Raw genomic sequence first — 24,687 nt, 5'->3', positions numbered from 1 at the left:
AACAACAACAACAACAACAACAATAATAATAATAATAATAATAGTATTAATAATAACTAGTTACCTATTGATTTATTGTGTAGCCACAATAAGGAAGCTTCGCCAAATCTTTTTATGGTATATAAGGTATAAAATTTTGTCATCATAAAAAAGTCTGTGACCTTTAAAGTAATTCAAGGTCATTCATATTTGGAACATGTACTTAGATAACGCAAAGGTAGCTTCTTGTGTAATATCAACAAGATCTGAAGACAATGGTGTGGAAGAACTAATGAGTACATTTTTACATGTCGCAGTAACTGGCTAACTGTATACTTAACTGCAACCATATGCCTTCCAGATAATAAGAGGGACCACGGCTATATTTTTGTAAAGTTACATCTTTTGTGGTTTTCCCTAAAACATGCGACAAAAAAGATACTAAGCAGATTTGAATTCGGTACTTTCCACAAGGCTAAGTGGCAAAATATTCAGCCAAAATTCTCAGTATTTTTTTTTATCATAGTATTTGCAACCAAACAGCTGTATCTCAGTTAGTTTCTGAAATATTTCGGTTTCAAATATGCGATTTTTGCACAAAAATTTGACCTTCAAAAATAGGTGAAGGTCATTTGTCAAGTGGGGTTGGTGGAGGATTAGTGCCCCTCCCTGTAAAACAATTAACTCTAAGCCCTTGGCCACCCCATTTGGGATACATGGCGTCTGGCAATGGATGGATGGATGGGATGGACAAGTACAGTACTTGGGTTATCCTAGGATACCTTCCAACATAATATCATTATGATCTAAGAAAAAAAAAGTGAAAAGAAAATTAATAATAATAATACTAAAATAATAATTTTCGCCATATACATGGCGCAGCTTAATAACAAGACGTCGTTGCATGGAACTTTGAAGCAAATATGATCGCCACCCTCCAGAAAAGCCTATAATGGTTTCTGGACCTGACATTCTGGACGTGGAATTATGGAGCGGAATCAGAATGCTTAATGAAGGCTAGTCCGAAAAGTCGTCCTAACCTTTTTCCATTCACTCCGGTTTATCTCACACAGGTTTATTCTTTACTCTTGCTACCTCTAGACGATTTTATTCAGCTCTGGGCAGGCCTCCAGCAGTGAAAGCGTTAATGACTGCGATATCCAAATCCTCCAGTAAAGAAAGTCCCTTTAAAGCTTAGTCTAATCGCTTGGTAGTTGCAAGAGCGGAAAATAAAACTCGACATAGCAGTGAATGGGTTAATAAAATGACTGGCCGAGGAAAAAATAAATTTAGAAACCGATACCATACTGAGGAGGTTAATGTTAATAGAGAGAGGGTTGAATGTTCTCCTTGTCCTCTTGTTGTGTGAAAAGTATGTGTTTTTTGGTGAGTACAAGTAATATGGAGATGTTACACATGCACAGTACGGAATGGAGGCCTGGGTAGTACATTTAATCCATTCACTATGAGATCTCACCCACCTCAAAGAAAAAAAAAAAAGTTTGGTGGCAAGGGAAAAACAAAAAGATGCTCTCTCCTTCATTTCAGTACCGCCCCTCCACCCAAGATAAATAGAATCGTCTAGGGGAGTAATAATAAAATAGCCTGACAAAAACAAGAGTGGACAAAAAAAAAAGACATCAACCTGAAATGGATTTAACCAAATACCATCGCTACCCTACGGAAAAGCCTTAATGGTTCCTGGTCCCCGGATCTGACATATTGGAACAAGAATTATGAAACGGCGTCAAAGTGTGTAGAGGATTACAGCGTTTTCCCTTTCTCTCTCTCTAATTTTTGTTGCGTCGTTTATTTTCATTTTATTTTTTGGGATCTGTCAGAGGTCACTGACCCTTTTCAGTTCAGCTGATGGCCATATGTAGTCAAAGGATCGATTTGACTAGTAACCAAGGAGACTCATTCGTACCTCAAACTTAAGGCTCATCGAATTTTATGCGAAGACGATTTAGTATTCACGCTGTAAGGCTGGTCCAGTTCCATCAGGTGAAAATAAACTGAGTATAGTAACGAGGGATTTTTTTTGTGTGTATGTGAACAAAGTTAATATGGAAATGCTGCACAAGAAAAGGATAATACATATAATGGTGATTTTTTCTAACGTCTTCTCCACGAAGTCTATCCGACAGGTTAAATAAAATCGCCCGCCGGTAGCAAGAATTTAAAGGTGTCATCGTACTGAAGGTTGAAAAAAACTGCGTCTCTCTCCATCTACCCCCCACGGTGACCTAATGGTTCCTAAATGTGACATTCTTTGCAACAAATTAGGGAACGGTTTCATTGTGTGTGTGTGTGTGTGTGTGTGTGTGTGTGTGTGTGTGTGTGTGTGTGTGTGTGTGTGTGTGTGTGTGTGTGTGTGTGTGTGTGTGTGTGTGTGTGTGTGTGTGTGTGTGTGAAATGGACAATACACAACTGTCACAGAGACTTGTTTATCGCAGAAACTTGTTAACCTCCTAATAAACACTTCCCCTGGTTAATGAAGCTCTATCTCAAAGCGGACAATAATTAAGTGGAATCTTATCACAAAATCTTGCAAATCTCCTGTATAACTACTGCACCTGGTAAATCGATAGTAATTAATTGTAATGGAAATGTCTTTATTGCAGAAATGAGTTAACATCCCTTATAAATATTTCTGGTAAATCGATAATATTTGATGGTGTGAATAATTGTTTATCGAAGAAATTAATTAACATCCATTATCTCCAGTTAAACAAAAGTAGTATCTCCCATCGGAAACTAACTGCTGCCAAGATTAGGTTATCGTAGACACTGGTTAACATCCTCTATAAATACGATACTCCTCACACTCCTCCTGGTTAATACTTCACTACCTCCCGGAAGTGTCTGGTTAATGGGTACGTGTTAACCGTGACATAATCAGCTTAAATTCTCCCTAAACATATCCACCGTATTACTGACACAGTCGGAGCGCTCAGGTAAGCTGCAGCACACTACGAGTATTTAGCACTACCTTCATTGTTACAGGAAAAGCTGTTTATTTGTCTATTTGTCTATTTATCTATCTATCTATCTATCTATCTGTATGTCTGTCCCTCCGTCTGTTTGTATATCTGTCTGTCCATCTATCCATCCATCCATCTATCAATCTTTTAACCAATCTATCTACCTATCTGTCTGTATGTCGGTATGTCTATCTAACTATCTATCTATCAATGGCTAAACACTTTAATCTCGGATGGGACAGTCACAAACCAATCTTCAAGTCATCGTCTCCTCCACCATCAGGCTGCCCTCCCTGCAACTCACACATCCTCATTCATTTTCCCTTCCATCCCATCCCTGTACCTCATCCTCGGTCTCCCTCAGTCCCGCTCCACCTCACTCACAGACGGTGCACTTTCCTGGTCAGTCTCTCAGGAAATTATATAAAATAGTCATCATCATTACCATCATCATCACCATAACCCTACGTCTCAGTTCTATATAAATTCGGTGCATCAGATACCGAAGAAAAGAAATCGAAATAAAAAAGTGGGGAGGGGGGATCTATTATTAGAATTGTCAAGTGGAATACAGTAGCTATGCAAGGAGCTCCATTTCACAGGCAAATAATTTCAACACTAATGTCCTCCAATACCACAAGTCGCTCACGGAACACCTATGGCTACAGCTTTAGTCCACTGCCGAATTAAAATACGAGGTGCAGATCTTGCCATGTGCGTATCTATATATTGTTCCTTCACCCAATTCAGTCCTTTGATTCCTTTACATCTTCAACATCCACAGCTCGTTTTCTCACATATTTACCAGTGATATCAAACATTCATCTCGGTTCTTGGACTTCCACGCCCCTTTAAATCTTCAAACTCACTTCAAAATGTCATTCATTCCACAACTGTCATTACCCAATTTCTTTACGAGACAATGCCATCTAAGCATACACTGTTTTACCATCTGATCTTCCATAATCCATATCAGAGAGCGCACAAATTAATACCGCACTTGTTACGGTATTATTCTATTATTCAACTCATTATCTGAGTAGTGGCATACTACCGCCAGGGCACATGCGTTACAGACTATACTATCCATTTTACCTTATTTCAAATTATAAAAGATGTCATTGGACCGAAGGAGATAAAAGTCCACGAACATTGGGTTTTTGTGCCGGGATGCGGGTTAAGATAAAAGTCTTGAACAACAAAAACAGCAACAAGGATGTAAACACTCCCAGCTCACCTATACCAACACACAAGCATAAAGTCATTCTCTCTCTCTCTCTCTCTCTCTCTCTCTCTCTCTCTCTCTCTCTCTCTCTCTCTCTCCAGCAATAAAGTGAGTGTTTTTGCGCCGGCAAGGGCGGGCGGAAGTGGGGAAGTAATTAGGCGGGAAAGTGTTTGTCAGGTTTTTGTCAGAGGGGCAGAATTTAGGGGTTGATGGGGGGAAAAGAGTGATAGCTGTTGAGATTACTCTCCTTTACTGCTGTGGTCGGTCTCTCTCTCTCTCTCTCTCTCTCTCTCTCTTTCTCTTTCTCTCTCTCAGCCAGGATTATTATACTGTAGTCCCTTTTGACGTCACAACCGACCGTCTCCAGACAACAACAACAACAGCACAAGTAAGCTCGACGAACTTCTCTTTTTTGACTGCTGTTTTCGTGCTGCCAACAACAATGGACTCCGGGTTCAGAAGTTGGCGTAATGTTACTTAGCTTGGTGAAAGTTGGTCCTGTGGCAAACACAAGCTGGTGGCACAGAACCGACAACTGTGTACATGTGAAACCAAACGTTATACCGCCCCGACATTAACAAGCACTCTTATGATCATTTCCCTGTCGTAATTTAAGCTTGGTTTTGCAGGAAAGACACAAGAAATACTGGAAGATTTGGCGTTGTCCCTGTCCTTTCCTGAAGAAACAAGTCACAACAAAGAACGAGATTTATCACAAACTCGCTTGTGAATCGGGGCATAGATCCTTTGTCACTTGCCATGGGGTAAAGAAAGTCACCATACAATGTCGTCGCTTTTACTCCTTGTATTTCCAGTATGAATACGTGTAACGTATATGATGTATGAGGTGTATTATTGAGGTTTACTTCACTGGTATGTGAAAGTATTTAGGGTTCCACACCACACTGTGAAAACCAACTTGTCTAGTTTCTTATTTCCCTTTTTCTCCCAGTCACTTTTTTCAACTTGACACATTTCCTTTATTTCTTCAGTTTGCTACAAACTTTGTACAGTTGTTCCTCGGTCAAATACACTCCAATTATTTTCTTTATTTGGGCCTTTTAATGAGATTTGAAGGAATGAATACAAAAAACACAAACTTTGAGTTTATGTTCGGGAATATTCATTAATCGTCATGGAAACTAGCATAGCTGTATGTCAAAGTACTGTACCTGTGTGAAAAATACCCAGTCCTCCCTTGTGAGTGGCGGCAATCTTTCATTCAACTTATATTTTGGCTAATTCAACAGCGGTACGCACTGATACCACTGCTCCCGTTTACAGTGTGCTGCGTGAAATGAGTATAACTTGTACCGTAGTGAACAGGCATGTTAAACAGACTACAAAGTGTGTCCTGGTGCAGGTCTCTCACTCTCTCTCTCTCTCTCTTCGCTCAGACACATAATATAACTACCATTGTATACCCTCTTACCTGTATGCCTTTTTAGTCATACTCGTCTTTCATGCTCTTCTCTCATCTCACAATTCTCTACCCTTCTTCTTAGACTTACTGTCTTAATATTCATCTTTATTCATTCTTTCCTCCCTCAATTCTCTCTCCGCTACTATTTATCAGCTTTCTCAGTTGACTTCTTCTTGCTCTCTCTTCTCCAATTCCCTCCCCCCTCTCTTTACTCCTTTCTCCTCACACACACACACACACACACACACACACACACACACACACACACACATTCTCTCCTCCATTCATCCAGTTCCAAGAAGTTGAAAAAGAAACTCACTGTGGTAAAACGAACCAAAGGGAGAATGGTAGCTCCCCAATTTTATCCTCTTAAGATTGTTAGTGGGAGCGTGGCAGCTTGAGGAGAGTGCAACGGGAAAATACACACGATTATATTCATCTCATTCGGTCACGTTCATGAGGCCTTCTTAGTCGTTCTAGGGAGCCTGTTATTAAATCAGTGCGCATTTAGAGTCCGTCGACGATCTCTGAAGGACGTGAGGATGACAAATGTATGCTTGACCTTTCCGAAGCATGTAATAAAGATGGACAGTGTTTGACCTTTCTGAAGCATGCTATAGTGATAGAATATGCATGAACTTTCTCAAGCATGTAATGAGGATTGAATATGAACCTTCTTAAGCATATGTTGAGGATAGAATATGTATGAACTTTCTTAATCATGTGGTGAAGTCAGAAAATACTTGACCTCTCTGAAGCAAATATAAAAGATGGAATATGTTTGACCTTTTTGAGGCATATGATAATGATAGAATACGACTGACCTTTCCATATCGCACCCTGCCTTAAAATAGGATGCATGTGTATCACCTGTAACAAAGGAGTTCTATAAATAACTCATCATAAAAAAAATAAAAGCTTCCAAACACATTCCTGCTCTCAGTTTTCATAATATAGGCCTAAGCTGGATAAACGGGAGCACACACACACACACACACACACACACACACACACACACACACACACACACACACACAGACCGCTGTCTTTTATCTCCACTGACCACGTTCCGAGAGCCGGGAATCCGGGTGAAAAATCTGTCATCGTCCACGTTGACACTATACATGACACGGACGGGGGACAAGTTTGTTGAGAGAGAGAGAGAGAGAGAGAGAGAGAGAGAGAGAGAGAGAGAGAGAGAGAGAGAGAGAGAGAGTACAATTACAGTAGGTGGTGGGGTGGAGGAGGATGTAGGCTAGGAGTGAAGGAGTTGGAAATTGAGAAGTGAAGGAGCGGGAGGGAAAAAAAAGAGGGATTAAAGGAGAGGGAGGAAAGGGGTAGGGACAGGGTTGGAGGGTGGGAGGGGAAAAAGAGGGGTTAAAGGAGAGGGAAGAAAGGGGTAGGGATTGGGTTAGGGGGTGGGATGGAAGAAGAGGGGTTAAAGGAGAGGGATGAAAGGGGGAGGGATAGGGTTAGGGGGTGGGTGGGAAAAAAGGGAGGTAAAGCGGAGGAAAGGGAGGGGGGGATTAGGAGGGCTAAAGAGAGGGAGTTGGTGAAGAAGAGGCAGAAGGAAAATGTGGGTGCAAGGAGTTAATATATAGGGGTCGCATTCTTGGTGGCTCTTTCAAGAGTTCGTAACACTTCTTCCTCAGCGATTAATTTTGCATATTGATGCTATTATGCCCTTATATGCGATCGTTGCAAAGTTTGTTTATATAATAATGATATAAATAATGACATGCAAGAGACTCCAGATAAGGTATGCAAAATGAATCGCTAAGGAAGTAGTGCTATAAAGCCTTTTTATGGCATATAGATGACGGCCCAATATGTTATGATGCTATGAATCAAATACTAAAAATAAGACAGGGTGGTATTCTAGGTGGATCTGAATATTTTGTAGCACTTCTTCCTCAGAGATTTGGTTTGCCTGCTGCATCTTAACATCTTTCATGTATGTCACGGATACAGGCTCTGTCGATCTCAGAATCATTAAATTAACCTGTTTAGCCCCAGTCACACCTTCACGATTTGGGAAATATTAATATGGTATATCCAACATAAAAGGCTAAGGAATAGGCACTACGAAACCTCCTCTGCCACCAAGACTGTGAAACAAAGCACGTAATGAAAGTAATCTCTCTCCTAAGCCTGATTTGTGTTTACGACTTAATGGAAATGAGCTTGTCTTCACCCGTACCGCCACCACACACTTCACAACCAATTTTGAGACAATATCTAAGTAGCAAATTATGAAAACCAGAACAATCAGGGATAACAGGGATACTACTTAAATACTGTGGATAGTAGATTGTCCTGTAAACTGAATACTAGCCTTTATAAATATGGCCAAGGACCTGAAATGCTACAGATATCTGAAAACTGGTAGAAAATCAGAGCACACCAAGAAAACCAAGAGCACATGTACGCAAATTATGGGAGTACACAGGATACAGAATAAACATGACAAACTGGATATTCCAAAATCTCTCTCTCTCTCTCTCTGTAAGTTGCCAATGTCAAACGGGGGCGGAGAGGTAAAAAAAATATTCTCCTCCCTTCTCCCCCTTCAAAAAATAAAATAATAATAAACTCAACGCTGTAGCCTGACACCATTTTTCACCACTCGTGACCACCGGAAAATAAAGTCAATGAATCTTGTCTCTACAGTTCCTCACGTTTAAAAACATCACTTTTTTTTTTTTTTTTTTTTTTACTTCGTCACCCTTTCTCACGCTTTTTTCGTACTTTTTTTTTTCTCCCTTTCCTTACAAACTTTCTCATTCATGTAGGCAGAGGCACATAACATTATCACACGCCTCTTCTGTTTCTGTTTTCCTTCGCTTACAAGCTTCTGAAGTGTTTCTACTCATTTTTTGCTTATGACAGACTTAACAGGCTTCCTAGGAACGTAACGGTCAAAACACTACTTTTTCCTACTCCCTCATATACCAAATCTTTTCCTGAATCATTTTGTTCTTCTTCTTCTTCTTCTTCTTCTTTTCCCATTTCATTTCATGGACCCTCAAACATCAAAATAAAGGACACACTACGTTACTTTTAATGGCCACAAAAATCCAACACTCTCCCGTAACTCTTCTTTTAACTTACGCTCACCTCTGTCATTGTTAAAGTGGCCATTTAGAAAGGGTCTCTCTCTCTCTCTCTCTCTCTCTCTCTCTCACTGAATGTGCGATGTCAAAAGTGGCATGAGGGATGAAAATAATATCTCCCCCACAAAAGAAAAAAAAAATCTCTACACCATAGCCTCACACCTATACTATTTTTCACCACTCCTGACCACCGGAAAATAAAACCCATAAATCTTGTCCTTACAGTTCCCCACGTTAGAAGAATCTCTCTTTCGCATAGTTTTCTTCTCTTTGTCACTTTTTGTTACACATCTCTGGCACCTTTCTTCCTTATCATTTTCTATTGGTTGCATGCTCTTTGTCTCACTTGCATCATTTTATTACACTAAAAAATCATACCCTGAATATCACACCCTTTGTTCGTTTTATTTATTTTTTTTCCACAAGGTGGTGCGACAAGGTAGCAATATGTTCGTAACATATTGCTACCATGTCCCTCCTCTGGGACTATGATGTCTGGCTATAGCGAGACAGGCGGATAACTCATAGATCCTCGATTTTTAACAATATCTCTTCTACAGCAAACACATTTTTTTCCCTTCTCTCTCACCATCTTACAAATCTCTGGTAACCTCTTTTCTTCTTCTTCTTGAACAACCTTTCAGGGAACGTATCCTAGCACACAGTACTACATTATGTTACCCAGAGATCGTAACACTCTCATTCCCCAGGCTACTATATCATCATACAACCATCTTTTGTGTTTCTACCACACATTCTTATATGTTTCTCGCTGCTTTTCATCATCTTGTTCTTGTTTATTACTCCAGGGTCAAAGGAGCCTCTCTAGCCGCACAGACCCAGTCACAGTTCGGACCCATTACACTGAATCACCTTCCATGTATATGGCATCTAGTCTCCATTTCTATCAATTTCACCTAATCTTTTATATATCTGGCATTTTTTTTCTTCTACTCCCTTCCTAATGGCCGCAATGATGTGGGTCTCTATCACCAAACTGTAATCGGACTATTTTCATTTGACGGAACTGGACCACTTTAAAATCTTGAATATTAGGTTGTCATAGCATGAAATAAAATGAGCGTTAGTTATGAGGTACGAATGAGTCTCCTTGGTTATAAGTAAAATTTATCCTCCAGTCTGACTATACTGTACTTGGTCATAAACAAAGACGACGAAAAGTTACAGATCTTAGTCAAGCGAAGGCAAACCGGCAACAGCAAACGCAGAAACCCCATCTTATCCACTCCATCGCGTTTAGGACTGTTTCATCTCCTCTCCTCTTGGTATTTCAATCATACTTCCCTACATAAAGATTCCAGCCAACCTCTGTCTTTTAAGATCTTTAGAACTACAGCAGCAAACGTAAAAATTTTAATCTCATTTTCTCGACTCCCTCACGTTTCAAAATGTTTCGTCTACAGCCTCTTTTAGCACTAATTAAACATTTTCTTGCACATGTCAAGCGTGTCACTTCATCATCTCCTGCTCTTTCCTCCTCCCCCTCCATCTTCTTCTTCTTCTTCTTCTTTATTCGAAAGATTCTTAGACAAAAACAAAGACACTACGTTGCCATAAATGACCACAAAAATCGCAAATCTTTCTCAATCTCGTCTCTTCCAACAATTCTTTAAACTCAAGCTCATCTCTGTCACTGTGAAAGAGGCCGATTAGAAAGAGTGGTTCTCTCTCTCTCTCTCTCTCTCTCTCTCTCTCTCTCCAATAAAGCATCGATGACAAAATGGGCCTGAGGGATAAAAATATAATCTCCATCGCTTCCCCACTCAAAAAACAAAACAAAAAAAACATGAACACTATACCGAGACACGCATACCACATTTTTACCACACCTAACCTCCGGGGAAATGAGCACAGGGGTCTTGTGTCTCTGGTTCCCCATGTTAGAAAACTTGTCTCTCCTACAATATTTTTTATTTATTTTTTAATCTCTGTCAACCGTTCTTGTGTGTGTGTGTGTGTGTGTGTGTGTGTGTGTGTGTGTGTGTGTGTGTGTGTGTGTGTGTGTGTGTGTGTGTGTGTGTGTGTGTGTGTGTGTGTGTGTGTGTGTGTGTGTGTGTGTGTGTGTGTGTGTGTGTGTGTGTGTGTGTGTGTGTGTGTGTGTGTGTGTGTGTGTGTGTGTGTGTGTGTGTGTGTGTGTGTGTGTGTTTCAGCTTGGTGCAAACTGGTGGGGGAAGACGGGGGAACATGGAGGCAATTTGTTTGTGGCCACCTCCCCTGCGATTTTGCTATCTGGTTATAGAGACACGAATAACTCATACGTCCACGCCTCTAAACAAAACGATATCTCGTCTACAATATACATTTTTTCACACTTTCTTACAAATCTCTGGCATCCCATCTTCTTTTTCCTTACCATACTTTCCAGGAGCGTATGCCTGTACAATCTCCAGTATCACATTATTTATCAACCAACCTCTTTTCTCTAATTCCTCACATTGCTAAATATCGTCTGTACATTCTTTTTATTTTTTTAACACTTTCTTACTTGTACATATCTCTCGTTGACTTTAATCCTCTTGTTCTTTGCTTTTTCCTCCAGGGTCATGGAAGCCTCTGCCGCACCAAAGAATCAGTTAATAGTCAGACTTGTACGCAAAAATTAATCTTCTGTACTACCCCCTCTCTATTAATTTTACAATCTTTTTAATATTTCAGGCATCTTCTTAATCCTTTGCTAATGGCCGTAATGTTGCAGGTTCTCTTGCACCACAACTACAGTCAGTTGGTTTTCCTCTGATGGAACTGGGCAACTCTAACATCTTGAATGATAAATCGTAGTTGCATGAAAACTAATGAGCCTTAGTTATGAGGAAGGTATATGTCTCCTTGGTTACTATCCAATATTTTCCTCCATTGACACACTACTTATCGTGCCTCCTTTTCTTATTTTTTTCAAACTTTCTAACATAAACATTTACACCTACCGGTATGCCAAGTTTTACCAACCTCTTTCTCTCTCGAAAATCACATCAACAAACGTACAAATTACAGTCTCATCTTCTCTAAAAACTCACCTTACACAGTGCCTCTGAAACAACCTCTTTTTGTAATAACCCTTTCTTGCATATCTCTGGCGCGCCACGTCTTCTTCACCTACTTTTCCTTCTTCTTGTTTTTTCTTTTCTTTTTGTTTCACCCCTTCTTCTTCATCTTCTCCATCTTCAGTATTACTGTTATTATTATAATTAGTATTCATTCGCCACCCCTTCTCAATACTATTCATCATTATTCATTATAAATACTATTATTGGTATTACTCTTCCTCTTCCTCCTCCCACTCCTCTCAAAATGATTCACATTATTCCTCCGCCTCCTCCTCCTCCTTTTCCTTCCCTTTGTTTCTATTTTATTTCAAGGATCTTTCAACGTAACAATGAGGATACATTACGTTGCCCTGAATGACCACATAAATTACAATGCTTTCTCAATCTCGCTGTCTCCAATAACTTTTTATTTAACGCCCTCACTTCTGTCACTGTTTAAGTGGCCGGTTACAAAGGGTCTCTCTCTCTCCCTCTGTCACAAATCCATCCAGCCGTATTTTTAGGGCGATGGTTTAAAACTTTTCCCACAAAAACTTTTTCTTTCTGTCACTTGATGAATCACACACACACACACACACACACACACACACACACACACACACGTAGTATTGATTTGGGACACGGTTTGCATTTTCCGTATAATACACTATGGATCTAAATTTCAAAGGAACATTTTTTTATGGAAGTTTGTAGCACTTTTCTACGAATGTATTCCGGATATATTTTTTCACGGATGCACTGTCGATGTATTTTTCCACGTACGTATTAAAGATGTATTGTTCCATGGATAAATTAGAGACGTGTCTTTCCACGGATGTATTATTAACGTATTTTCCACTGATTTATTATGGATGAATTTTTCCACAGACGCAGATTTCGAAGAATGAGTTTTTCCACTTTTGTTTTTTCTTTTTTCAAGGATGTATTTTGATTACATTTTTCGATGGGTGTATTTTCAGACATGGCACCATCTCATAAAACGGTTCTCTCTCTCTCTCTCTCTCTCTCTCTCTCTCTCTCTCTCTCTCTCTCTCTCTCTCTCACACACACACACACACACACACACACACACACACACACACACGATTTAGGACGAGAGGTGTTTCACTGCCGTAGGTTTTAACAATTTTAGCGAAGTCACACCACACCATACCAGTCCATAGAGAGGTGATCTACTATCCTAAAGGGCGTGGGTTCGAATCTGTCTGGGACAGGGCATAGTTTAAGGATCTGAATTTTGCATAAGACCCCTACTAATACCAATATACCAGTCCTGTATGAGACGGCCCTTACATTTATTCAGTATTGACGGTGGGTGTTAGCGCAGAAGTGTTGACATGTGGATGCGTACGGTACTGTCGCCTCTTCCCTCTCTCTCTCTCTCTCTCTCTCTCTCTCTCTCTCTCTCTCTCTCTCTCCACGAATTTTGATAATCAATGTGGTGGACCTTCAGCAAACAACGCATAAGACTGATTTGAGGGTAAATAAATCATCAGTGTGGGTTGTTGCGGATCCACCACACTGATTTTCTAAGAGCATGGGCAGAGAAGCAGCAGGGGCGACATGACGTCTGATGTCAACTGTATATGGGGGAACTACTAGGCCTCAGGGAACGGGCTCTGACACCTATGCCCTGAGACGAAACAAGAGAGAGAGAGAGAGAGAGAGAGAGAGAGAGAGAGAGAGAGAGACCTAAACTTAACGAAAAAACACCATTCCGTAAAAGACAAGGTGACGTGGGTGTTCGGGAATGAGGAGCCATTTCAGTAAAAGCGCATTTCGTCCCAGTCACTTTACTAGATGAACCGGGACAGCAGCAGCAACAGCAACATCCATCCATCCATCCATCATCCAATCCTACGTTGCCCCATGAGGAGCGTAGGAGCCCGGGGCTAGGCAGTTGGTCCTGACATTTAAGATGAGAGTGACCAGCCTCACTCATCCCTGAGTGACATTACGTGAGCAATCAACCCCAACCATCCCTTGGATGTAAACATTCACCGGCTCAATCCGATCGGAGCGCAAGAATTACCCACTAAACCACCAGGCGCCCAAATTTGGTTATATGGTTACCACACAGCACAGTAAACGGTTTCCTGGTGTACAGGAAACCATTTTGCTTATCACTCAGTGTAGAGTCACCCACAGGCAGATGGAAGAGGGAAGAATGAAGGAACAAAAGACAGACGAGGGAACGTAAAGTCACACATAGGCAGAAGGACGAGAAAAGACTAAAGGAAAGAAACACAAAAGAGGATGGAGGGAAAGAAGGATGGAGGAGAGGAAAGGGCAGACACCCGAGAGCAGCACTACAAGTGAGTGGATGGTGAGTGCCCCAACCTACCACAAACAACAACAACAAAAGTAAAATTAACAAAAATCAACGTAAATATCAATAACATTAAGAATCACCAACACAAATCACCAAGAACAACGACGACCACGACCACCACCACGACTCCGGTTAACCTCTTTCCTTCTTACTTTCTGGCAATGAATAAAATTGCGTGTCTTCTCGTACTGAAACATTGAAGGCTAACTCTAACTTGTCCAGTATGAACAGTCTCCTAAGCTGAATAAGAATCTCTATAAGTAGCATGAATAAAATTTTAAATGTCATTCAACTGACTTGGTTACTGTTTTGTCCAAGAATAATTTCACTGAGCACTCAAGTTTGCGACGGGCGATTTTATTCAGCTCAGGGAGACTCACCTCAGCCAACGGTTCAATGACGGATATTGGGTAGATTTAGAGATTTCCTAACACCTCTTCCTCAGCGACTCATTTTGCACATTACACTTTAGTATCCTCTTTCATGTTAATAATGCAAGTATGTCGATATCAAAACGAAATAAACATAAATGACAACGTGCAACAGGCAAAATAAATTGCAACAAAATAGATGCTACGGAGACTCCTAAGCCACCGAGAATACCTGACAAACAACAGTAAAAAGTAACTTGAACAACCAACATGGAAGGAGTAATGTACTGTATGTTACGTAACTCTGCTACGTAACTTCCGATTGGACTTAGGTAACTGTGCCTGAAGTCCTTTAACATATACACAACTTCCCTCTTTTTCTCGTCAAAAGTTTCGCCGGCAGTTCCCTTGTCGTAACCTTCCTCATTTAACACTATTGTATGTTAAACCATCCAATAGGCACAAGCATCGTATTCCAAAGTAACTTGGAGCGTTCGTAGCATCTCTTCCCAAACGATTTATTTGGCATATTACATCTTATTATCGTCTTGTACAGTACGTTGCTGGGGTACACCATATCGATACTGGAAACAAATGACATAGGGGATTATCAAGGTGTAACAGGCAAAACAGATCGTAAAGATGAATACATTTCGAAACATACGGTGCCACTTAGAATACGTCCCTAACTCAGAGCGATTCTTATCAGGTGACATAACTACCTAATATACCCTAGTATAACTAATCCAGATCCTGGAGAGGGACGCCTTCACGCGGTGGCATACAAACATTCCTCAGCTCCCTCTCTATCCCCTGAAAGAGGTGCAACTTCAACATACACGACATTGGGTTCACGTCCAAATGAACCTGAGGACACGACAGCAACGACGACGACAACATAAACTGTTCTACCCTGACCTAATTTAAAATAGATCTTTCAAACAACTTGATTTAACCTCTCAATGGCCGCCGGACTAATGGTGGTTAGCCGATATATGGCCGCAAGCGTCGTTTGAGCGCAGCCTATAAAAAACTGCACAAATTTTTGGAAAGTGAACGAATGTTCTGAACGTCTTCAGACTGACCTACACTACACTCCCATTCGCCTCATCAAGAAGTTCAGAGCCTGCTGCTGTGATGAGTGGAATTTCGATTTTTTCACTCCTGGCCATGCCTAAACAAGCACAACTTCACCCATTATCTCGACCCAAGCAGAAAATAACTTCTTGTCCTCTGTCCTCTCTTACAAAACACACAAAACAACTTGTTTACAAATATGAAGTAATACAGGCACAAACAAAAAGGACATGATAATAAACACAAAATACATTTTTGTTTTGGTATCTTTACCTATTTGCTCAGGTTTGTTGTACTGGTTTCGATCATTCGATGCAGTGCTACTTGTTGAAGACTGTGAAAACTTTCGGGAAGTGAACGAACATGTGGGACATGAGACTGACCATCACACTCTCACAACTCATCTGTCACTGTCAGTTTGCTACCTGTTGGCTGCTGTGGCGAGTGGATGGACGATTTGTTCCGTGGGCATGCCTAAAGACGCATAGTTACACCCATTACCTCGATCCAGACAGAAAATATCTTTTTCCTTCCTTGCAAAACACACACAACCACCCTGTTTATGATTATAAATGAACATAGGCAAAAACAAAAAAGACATGAAAATTGTCTTGGTATCTTTACCTATTTGCTCAGGTTTGTTGTACTGGTTTGGATCATTCGATGCAGTGTGACTTGTAGAAAACTGAAAATTTTCGGGAAGTGAATGAACGTCTGCGAAATGAGACTCCACGCCCTCACACCTCATTTATCAGTTCACCACCTGCTGCCGTGAAGAGTGGATGTACAATTTTTGCTCATGGTCATGCCTAAACACACATAGTTACATCCATTATCTCGACCCAGGCAGAAAATATCATACTTTCCCATACTCACGACAGACAGGCAGCAACATATTGCGAAAACAACAAGGTAAAATGATAGAGAAAGGTGAACATGTAATTACGGAAAAAATACATTTTCCCCCGTCAGTATACGTATTTATTTCTGCTTTGTCTCTGTATTCGTAATAATTAGACTTATTTGTAGTTCTGAAACTGCATTGCGATTCTATTTTGAGCTATGCACGTGGTGTGGGAGCGGCAAGTTGCGACTCGACTTCCTATCGCTAACCGGATCTGACCCTCCACTTTCACCTCCTTTGGGAGAGCCTAGCCTCAGGGGATGGACAATTTTCTTATTTAGGACTGAAAATTCAACCCTTTCACTCCCTTTTCCAAGCATGGGCAGAACGCTAATGTAAAAAATTTAATGTAACTTATGTGCCAAAATCATTCGAAATCATCACGTCTCATATATGTGCAACATTTCAGCACCATTCACATTGTTTTCGGGGGCAAAAAAAATTATAACAGCATCTGCAAAGTTGCACTGCAGCAGCACCTCTTGGCGGCGGATATCGGTTGCCGATATTTCTGCAATTTTCACGCTCCATTGCAAGCCACAGAATGGGTCAGGGAAGCTGGGATTTGCACTGTTAGGTGCATCTGATCTTTCTCTTCAATATGGCAAGAAAAAAAATCAAATTTCGAAACTTCAGAAAACGGCGCCGGCGTCAGCCTGGGGTGCACAGAAAATTCCCGACCCATGGCCATGGAGGGTAATTAACATAACTGAACCTGCTCAAACATGACTAAGCTACTAAATTTAACCTAACCTAATTTAAAGTAATCGACCTTCATTTAGCAGGCTAGATCTTACCATAATATATCTAGCCCATATTATTAGTCTCTGTTTACTGTCCAGCAAGATGAAATCACATCTGCTTTACTCTTGATACTCCATTCAGACTTATTCAGCTTGGCGTAGACTTTGGAGTTTGTGTGATTAGATACAGAGTCCATTAACACTACTGGGACACTCTTCTATGTGGAATCATATCAAAAATATAATATAAAAACACATACATATCAAACGGAATACGTACGTGTATATCATGCATAACTGGCCATCCCAAACCGTGGGAAAGGAGTGAGACAAGGCACACCCTTCTCCATGACGACCACGATGACGATGACAGTGATAACGATAAACATGAGGAGGAGGAAAAGAAAGAGAAGGAGGAAGAGGAGGAAGAGAAGAAGGTGGACGATTGTGAAGGTTTGGAAAGAGAGCACTGCTTAGCTACTGAGACCATCACGTTATGGAATATGGTTTATTGGCGGACTATGTTATTGTTACGACTATCTTTTTAGAGCCACCAATGGTATTATTTGTTTTTATTTGTGTTTCCTGTGAGCCTCTAGGTTTCATAGTGTTGGCTGCTGTAGAGTAGCGATCCTCTCTCTCTCTCTCTCTCTCTCTCTCTCCTGAAACCACCACCGTTTTCATCAACTTCCTAAAACGGCCAATATCTCTCCTGTCACCATTCATCTACTTCTTCTTATGAGCATCATTTCCTTTTCCTCTTCTTTCTTTTCCACTCCCTCCTCTTATTTTTCCTCTTCATTTCACTCTTATTCATCCAACTTCCGGTAAGCCTAACCTATTCTTAGCTCCCCAGTCCTCCTCCTGGAAAACCTAACCCAATGTTTTGTATCCAGTCTTCCATCTTCCCTTGCTGCTGCTTGCAAATGTAACCTGTTTTGAGCCATCCTCCTCCTGCCCCTCCCTCCCTCATCTTTCTCTCTCTCTTCTCTTCGTAGACCAAACTCCTTCGTAGCCTCCTCTTCCTCCTTCTCCTAAACATCAACAGTTACAAAACATCTCCTCCCCCCCTCCGAAAAAAAAGGAAAAATACAAATTCTAACCCCTCTCCTATCAGCCTCACTCCTACTCCCTCAAATATTAACATGCCGGTACCTCAAATAATTCACGGCCTCGGTATGACAAAACAGACCACACCGCTTCTTGATACCCACCAGACACTTTAGACGGGAGGGTCGGGACGAGAGGACAGGTGGGGTTGAGGTAGACAGGGGTTGAGATGAATGGATGTGGGGTTGAAGAAGGGGATGGATATGAGGTGCAAGAAAGGGAGAGCGACAGGGAGAGACTGGGTTGAGAGAGGGAACAAGCAAGGACGAGATAGGGACAAATAGGGGGAATGATACTAATAAGGCTCAAACGAGAGGGCAAGTGTAATTGAGACAGAGAGGGATGGGATGCATGGATGTTACGCTGAAGACAGGGACAGAGACAAGAAACAGTGCGAGCTTTGGTGAGAGGAAGAAGGGGGCTGAGACAGGGAGTTGTCACAGAGATGGTGGAATTGAGGCATGAGGGTAGGTGGGATTTAAGACAAGGAGAAGTGTGGGGTTCGAGACAGGGGGGGAAAGGTGGGGTTTGAGACAGGGAGAAATGTGAGGTCTGAGACGGGAAGAAAAGGAGGTCTGAGAGGGAAAACGGTGGGGTTTGAGACGGGAAGGAATGACGGTGGATGAGACAGGGTGAAATGTGAGGAAGAAAGGTGGGGCTAGCACAGGAGAACAGGTGAAATGGGAGACAGAACACATGATGTTAAACAGGAGAACACAGCCAAGGACAGAGTGCTCCAAGACAAGAGACAGGTTGGCAGGTGAAGTAAAGACAGGTAAGGTTGAGACGGGGATTAATTAAAGATGAGAGCATTTGTGATGAGATAAAGGAGGGGTGAAGGGTTAGGTTAGGAATCAAAACAAGTGTGGTTTAGAAATAAAATGAGTGACTGATGAAGGGGGACAGATGGGTTTAATAAAGTACAAGTAGGGTTGAGACGGAAAAGTGGGGATAATAAAGTGAGGCTAAATAAAGAACAAGTGTGATTACAACAGGGGGACAGGTGGAGTTATTAAAGACAAGTAGGGCTGAAACAGACAAATGAGGTTAATAAATAAACGTCTGAGATGAACAAGTGAGGCAAGAAGGAGCAAGTACGATTGAGGGTCATATACTAATGGGCTATGGAAATTTCGCAACACCTCATCCTCAGCGATTTAGTCTTTACAGTGTATCTCAATATCTACTTGTATAATTTTACTGCAACATACGTTGATACTAAAACGATAGAAAAAACATACAATTTAGGTGTAAAATACAAAATAAATCGCAAAAGAATAAGGTGCAACAAAACCTCTTACACCCTGAGACGGCCAAGTGGGGTTGAGAGAAAAGGATCGTAAAGTAAAACAAAACCTAGTTATTATTTAGAGGGAACGGTGACACTCCAGCCAACCACGTCTCAAGCTGCCTTCACGGAGGTGGGGGAGGGGTAAGAAGAGGGAGAGGACGGTGGGAAAGGAGTGGGAAAATGAGGAAGGGGAAGGGAAGAAGAGGGAAAGGGGGAGTGGAAGTGACAAGGTCAGAGGAGGGGGAGGAGGATAGGAAGAGGTTTAAGGGAATGATGGAGGTAAGGAAGGGAGTAGGGGAGCTAAAGGCGAAGGATGTAGAAAAGGGGAAGAGGGGAGTAGAGGAGGAAAAGAGAAGAGTGAAAGGAGAAAGGGAGAGGGGAGAGAACGGCAGGGAGGAAAAGAGGAGAGTGGAGAGGACAGAGGAGGCTGAGCAAGGGTATAAGAAGGGGTTGAAGTGGATGAGAAGGGGAAGAGGTATGGGGAAGGGTAATGTAAGAAAGGAGGGGAGATGGGGGAGAGGAGAGTAAGGGACAAGAGGGGCAGATTAAAGGCGATGTCTCTCTCAGCCCTTATGAAACAAATATAGCCCAATCCGAAATTAGACTTTCACACAACATTGACTCCAACCCTTCTACACCTGCCCACATTCTTACTTCATCACCTATAACTATATTTCTACTCATTAACCCCTTGACCTGTAACTACAATCCTTTCACCTTGAACTATAATTCTACTCAGACTAACTCCTTCACCTGTAACTATATTTCTACTCACTTCATCTGTACTTATAATTCTGTTAACTCAAACTCATTCACCTTTAATTATAATTCTTCTCTGGAACGAGATATGTTCTTCTCGCTACCGTTTAACTCTTTTTATCAGCACAGGAGTTACTGCCACACACAAAAATGGTTAGGAACATTCTACATATATTTTCGGTTCGTATTCTTGGTGACACAAAAGGCTTTATAACACTTCCTCAATTTCTTATTTTGCATGGTACACCTAAACGTTCTCTAGGATGCTATTTGTACCGTATCAGTATCGACATTCTTTCCATGATGAAGAAACAAGAGGATACTGGAGTGTCATGTGCAAATCAGATCGCTAAACAAGAAGTGTTACAGTATAGCCAAAGCCTCCTAAACTAAGAACCCTTGTAAGATGATTTGCTATTTACTGGTTATTCTCGCAACCGCCAGACGATTTTGTTCAGCTCAAGAGACGCCCCCTCGTACTCTACTTAACCCCTTCAATCCCATGACGTATTTTATTGATTTCATCTTGCTATCTCCAGACGATTTTATTCACACATGGGGAGACCTCGTTTAATGAAGGGGAATATGAAGGAAATCTATCTCTAACCTCTTCGATTGGAAAAGTCTCTCCTAAACTCAATAAAATCGCCTATATGTTGCAAATATAAACTAGAAAAAAAGCATCATAATGAAGGGGTTAAGGGGGGTTCAAGTCTCTCGTCGGATAAGGAAGCTCCCTAATACCTTTTCCTCTAATTTATTTCTGCCCGTGCCATTTTATTAATTGGTTTTATCTACTTTATGGAATCCATGTCGATAATATAAAGGAATAAATATGATACAAGAAACTAGTGAGGTGAAGCATACAAAATGAATTGCCAAGGAAGAGGTCTTAGTAAACTTCCTCACCCCACGAGAATAAGGGCCTCAGAATGCCCTTCACCCTCAGAGGATCACAGGACATTACCTTCATTTGGGTGAAGTATTATCTAGTATATTCTTGTTATTTTTAAATAGCTGTGTTCACCTCGGAAAATGACTCTCGTAGTGACTGGGCTAATGAAGGGATATCATTATTCCTACAGTTTGAAATACTCCCCTAAACAAGAAAAAACAAAAAAACAAAAAAAAAACAGCATGGAAACACCAAGACTGGAGAAATAAACACATCATCGAACTGAATGGGTTATGGTAAGAGACTGATTAACGAAGATTATTTTTGTAACTTTAACAACTAATTTGAGACCCACAGCAGGACCAATCCCTCTGCCAGTAGTAAGAGTGGTAGCTAGTAGTAACCCTTCAACATGCTGGTAAGGCACGAATGGAGAAGGGTGTGTGTGTGTAATGAGTGATCCATGCTTTAGTCAACTACTGCTGTGGCCATGTTTACGTATACCAAAGTCCGTTTGCTCGTCAGTATCAACCAACTGAGGACAATGACAAGTAAGTGTATGAAAGGGCACACCACCAGCACTCACTTTAATCCGTTCAGCCCTAGGGTGTATTTTGCATTATATTCTGACTAATGCCAGACGATTTTATTCAGCTTAGGGTGACGTCCACCGGGGTGGTGAGGTTAAATGTCAGTCACCACTTTGAATCGATCTCTGCTGTAGACCAGGAAACACGTAGGCCGGTGAACTAGCTACCGCCGAAAATAAGCACACAAGAATCATCAAACAGTAAAAATACGATACATAATAAACAAAAAGTAAATATAATGAGTAACATACCTAACATACACACAATAAACACCAAGAAACAAAGTAGGCACACAACAAATAAACCACATAAACACAACAAAACGATGCCACGAATTAAAAACAGATTTACTGAGAGACTGGCTTACGATGAAAGAATGGTCTGTTAAGCTGGTTTCTCAGACGGGTTTCTAATACATACGAGTATTTCTACGACATGCTTGTAGGACTGGTTTCTACGACTGGTTTCTACGGATCATTTTAGCTTCTGACTTCTACGGCTTATCTCTCAGGCTTGGTTCTTAAATCTGGTTTCTAAGATTGGATTCTATGACTGGTTCTTAAGGCTAATTCCTACGATTGGTTTATAATGTCACTCACCGCAGGACAACATGCGTTTGAAGGCTCTCCGGAACTTGACAGAGAGGGCGTTGTACAGGATGGGGTTGATGGCACTATGAGGGGGAAAAAAGAGAGTGTTAAAATGCGGCATTGATATAAAAAAAAAAAAAAATGGTAACTAATCAGTACATCAACTACAGTCTATAAAGGTCTTCTCTTTACTATAATGTATTAATTTTTTGCCCATAACAATTAATGACGCAACTGTTATGTATGCCAATTTCTGGAACGTTTTTAAAAGCTATGAAGGTAATAGTACTGGCTGCTGGATGTCAGAATTATATGATAACTGCACATGATTATGCAAAAGCAGTCACTACACTTACGATAAACTGCTTTAATTATCTAGTATTGCAAAACTGAACTTAAAACACCTTAAAGCAAAACTTATTATACAGATAAAACAATACTGTGTACATTGTACTGATGTGTAAAAAATAAAGTTAGGGAACTTATTCCCAAATGAAATTGAAATTAACTGCAAACAGGATAGAATTGCTGCGTGACACTGTTTTGAAACAGGATAGTAATAATGGCAGACATGTGTTTACCAAAGTGCTACGGCAAGAGTCTGACTGTTTCGTCACTCAGAAATCACCAGACACACCATATACTCATATATGGAGGAACAGCATTTAAATCAACAATTCACTAAAAGATCAAACTCTCCAAAATGGTTTGATGGCAATTGTGCCAGAGCAACAGCCCAAAAGTCATTAGCATATAACTCTTACTTAAAATCAAAACATCTGAATCACTCTCCCAATTTAAAATTGCTAGAAATCATGCAAAAGCTGTATTAAATCTATCTAAATCAAACTTCCTTCAAAAGCAAGCATCAAAACTACTTAACAACCCTAATGACAATAGAATATTCTGGTCAACTCTTAATTCTTTCAATAATAACTTTAACAAGTCATCTTCCATTCCCCCACTAAAGTCTTCAGACGGCAATATTACAAATGACTCACGTGGGAAAGCAGATATCTTTGCTAGTACCTTTGCCAGAAATTCTACCATAGATGATACCAGCCAGAATGTCTCAGTACTGGAACTTGACTCTCCCGAAATTGCCCCACTTAAAATACAGACAAGATACGTAAAATCCATCCTAGACAATTTACCTACCAACAAAGCTCCAGGCCCAGATGGAATTCCGCTAATTGTTTTAAAAAAGTGTTCCCCTGAACTTGCCTCTGTCCTAGCTAAATTATTCAGACTATGCATACGTACTTCTTTATTCCCAAATTCATGGAAAGAAGCCAATATCCACCCAGTTCCGAAGAAAGGGAGTTCGTCTGACCCCTCCAATTACAGACCAATAGCTGTCACATCTTCTCTTGGTAAGGTATTTGAAACTTTAATTAATAAGCATATTGTTAAACATCTTGAATCCAACAACTTAATTAGTGATAGACAATACGGTTTTCGCCACAAAAGATCCACCATTGACATATTCAATCTCTTAACTCATACCATCCATCAATCAATTGATCTTTTGGTGAAACTCATGCAGTAGCTCTTGATATCTCTAAAGCTTTCGACAGAGTATGGCACCGTTCCCTGCTGTCCAAACTCCCTTGCTATGGACTAACGTCTTTTGTTTCTTTGATTTCTTATCTTAGTGACAGGAAAATAAGAGTAAATGTAGATGATGTATATTCGAATTTCCACTCAATTAACGCCGGCGTGCCGCAGGGATCAGTTCTGGCGCCAACCCTATTTCTGGTTCATATTAATGATCTCTTATCTGTCACTCACAATCCCATTCACTCATATGCAGATGACTCAACACTACATAGTTCATTCACACTCAGACATCCATTTACAAAGTCTAATATCTCTACCTCTCAACTCAGTACAGCCATCTCCATAAATCAAGATCTATCTACAATCAGTGAATGGGAACAAAACAACCTTGTCTCTTTTAATGCTGGTAAAACTAAATATATATACAGTTTACTAATAGACAGATATTGCCAGATTCGTACATTACCTTCAGTGCTACTAATATTCCCATCTCCAAAAGTATTGAAATTCTTGGTGTCTCACCTAACAGTGCCCTCAGCTGGACCTCTCATGTCAGATCACTTGCTAAAACCGCCTCAAAGAAACTTGGATTATTGTACAGAGTCCGTAACTTCTTCGCCGATGAGCAGTTGGCTATAATTTATAAGAGTCATGTGCGCTCTCAGCTTGAATATTG

At 40.7% G+C, this 24,687-nt stretch overlaps 1 protein-coding gene across 1 annotated transcript in view; it reads right to left on the bottom strand.

Annotated features, from left to right (window-relative positions):
- LOC145404408 (thyrotropin-releasing hormone receptor-like) overlaps window positions 1-24,687 on the bottom strand; it is a 222,400-nt gene that overhangs the window by 5,435 nt on the left and 192,278 nt on the right. The window contains exon 3 of the mRNA XM_080275924.1: window positions 22,461-22,534. Within this exon, the coding sequence (XP_080132050.1) occupies window positions 22,461-22,534 (74 nt within the window). The remainder of the gene's footprint in view (window positions 1-22,460; window positions 22,535-24,687) is intronic.

This window comes from Coenobita brevimanus, chromosome 63, assembly GCF_032717465.1.
Source record: "Coenobita brevimanus isolate Jiangsu-jjx chromosome 63, ASM3271746v2, whole genome shotgun sequence".
Taxonomy (NCBI): Eukaryota; Metazoa; Arthropoda; class Malacostraca; order Decapoda; family Coenobitidae; genus Coenobita; species Coenobita brevimanus.
The sequence above is the reverse complement of the archived record's forward strand: the minus strand, read 5'-3'. Positions and strand labels throughout refer to the sequence as shown.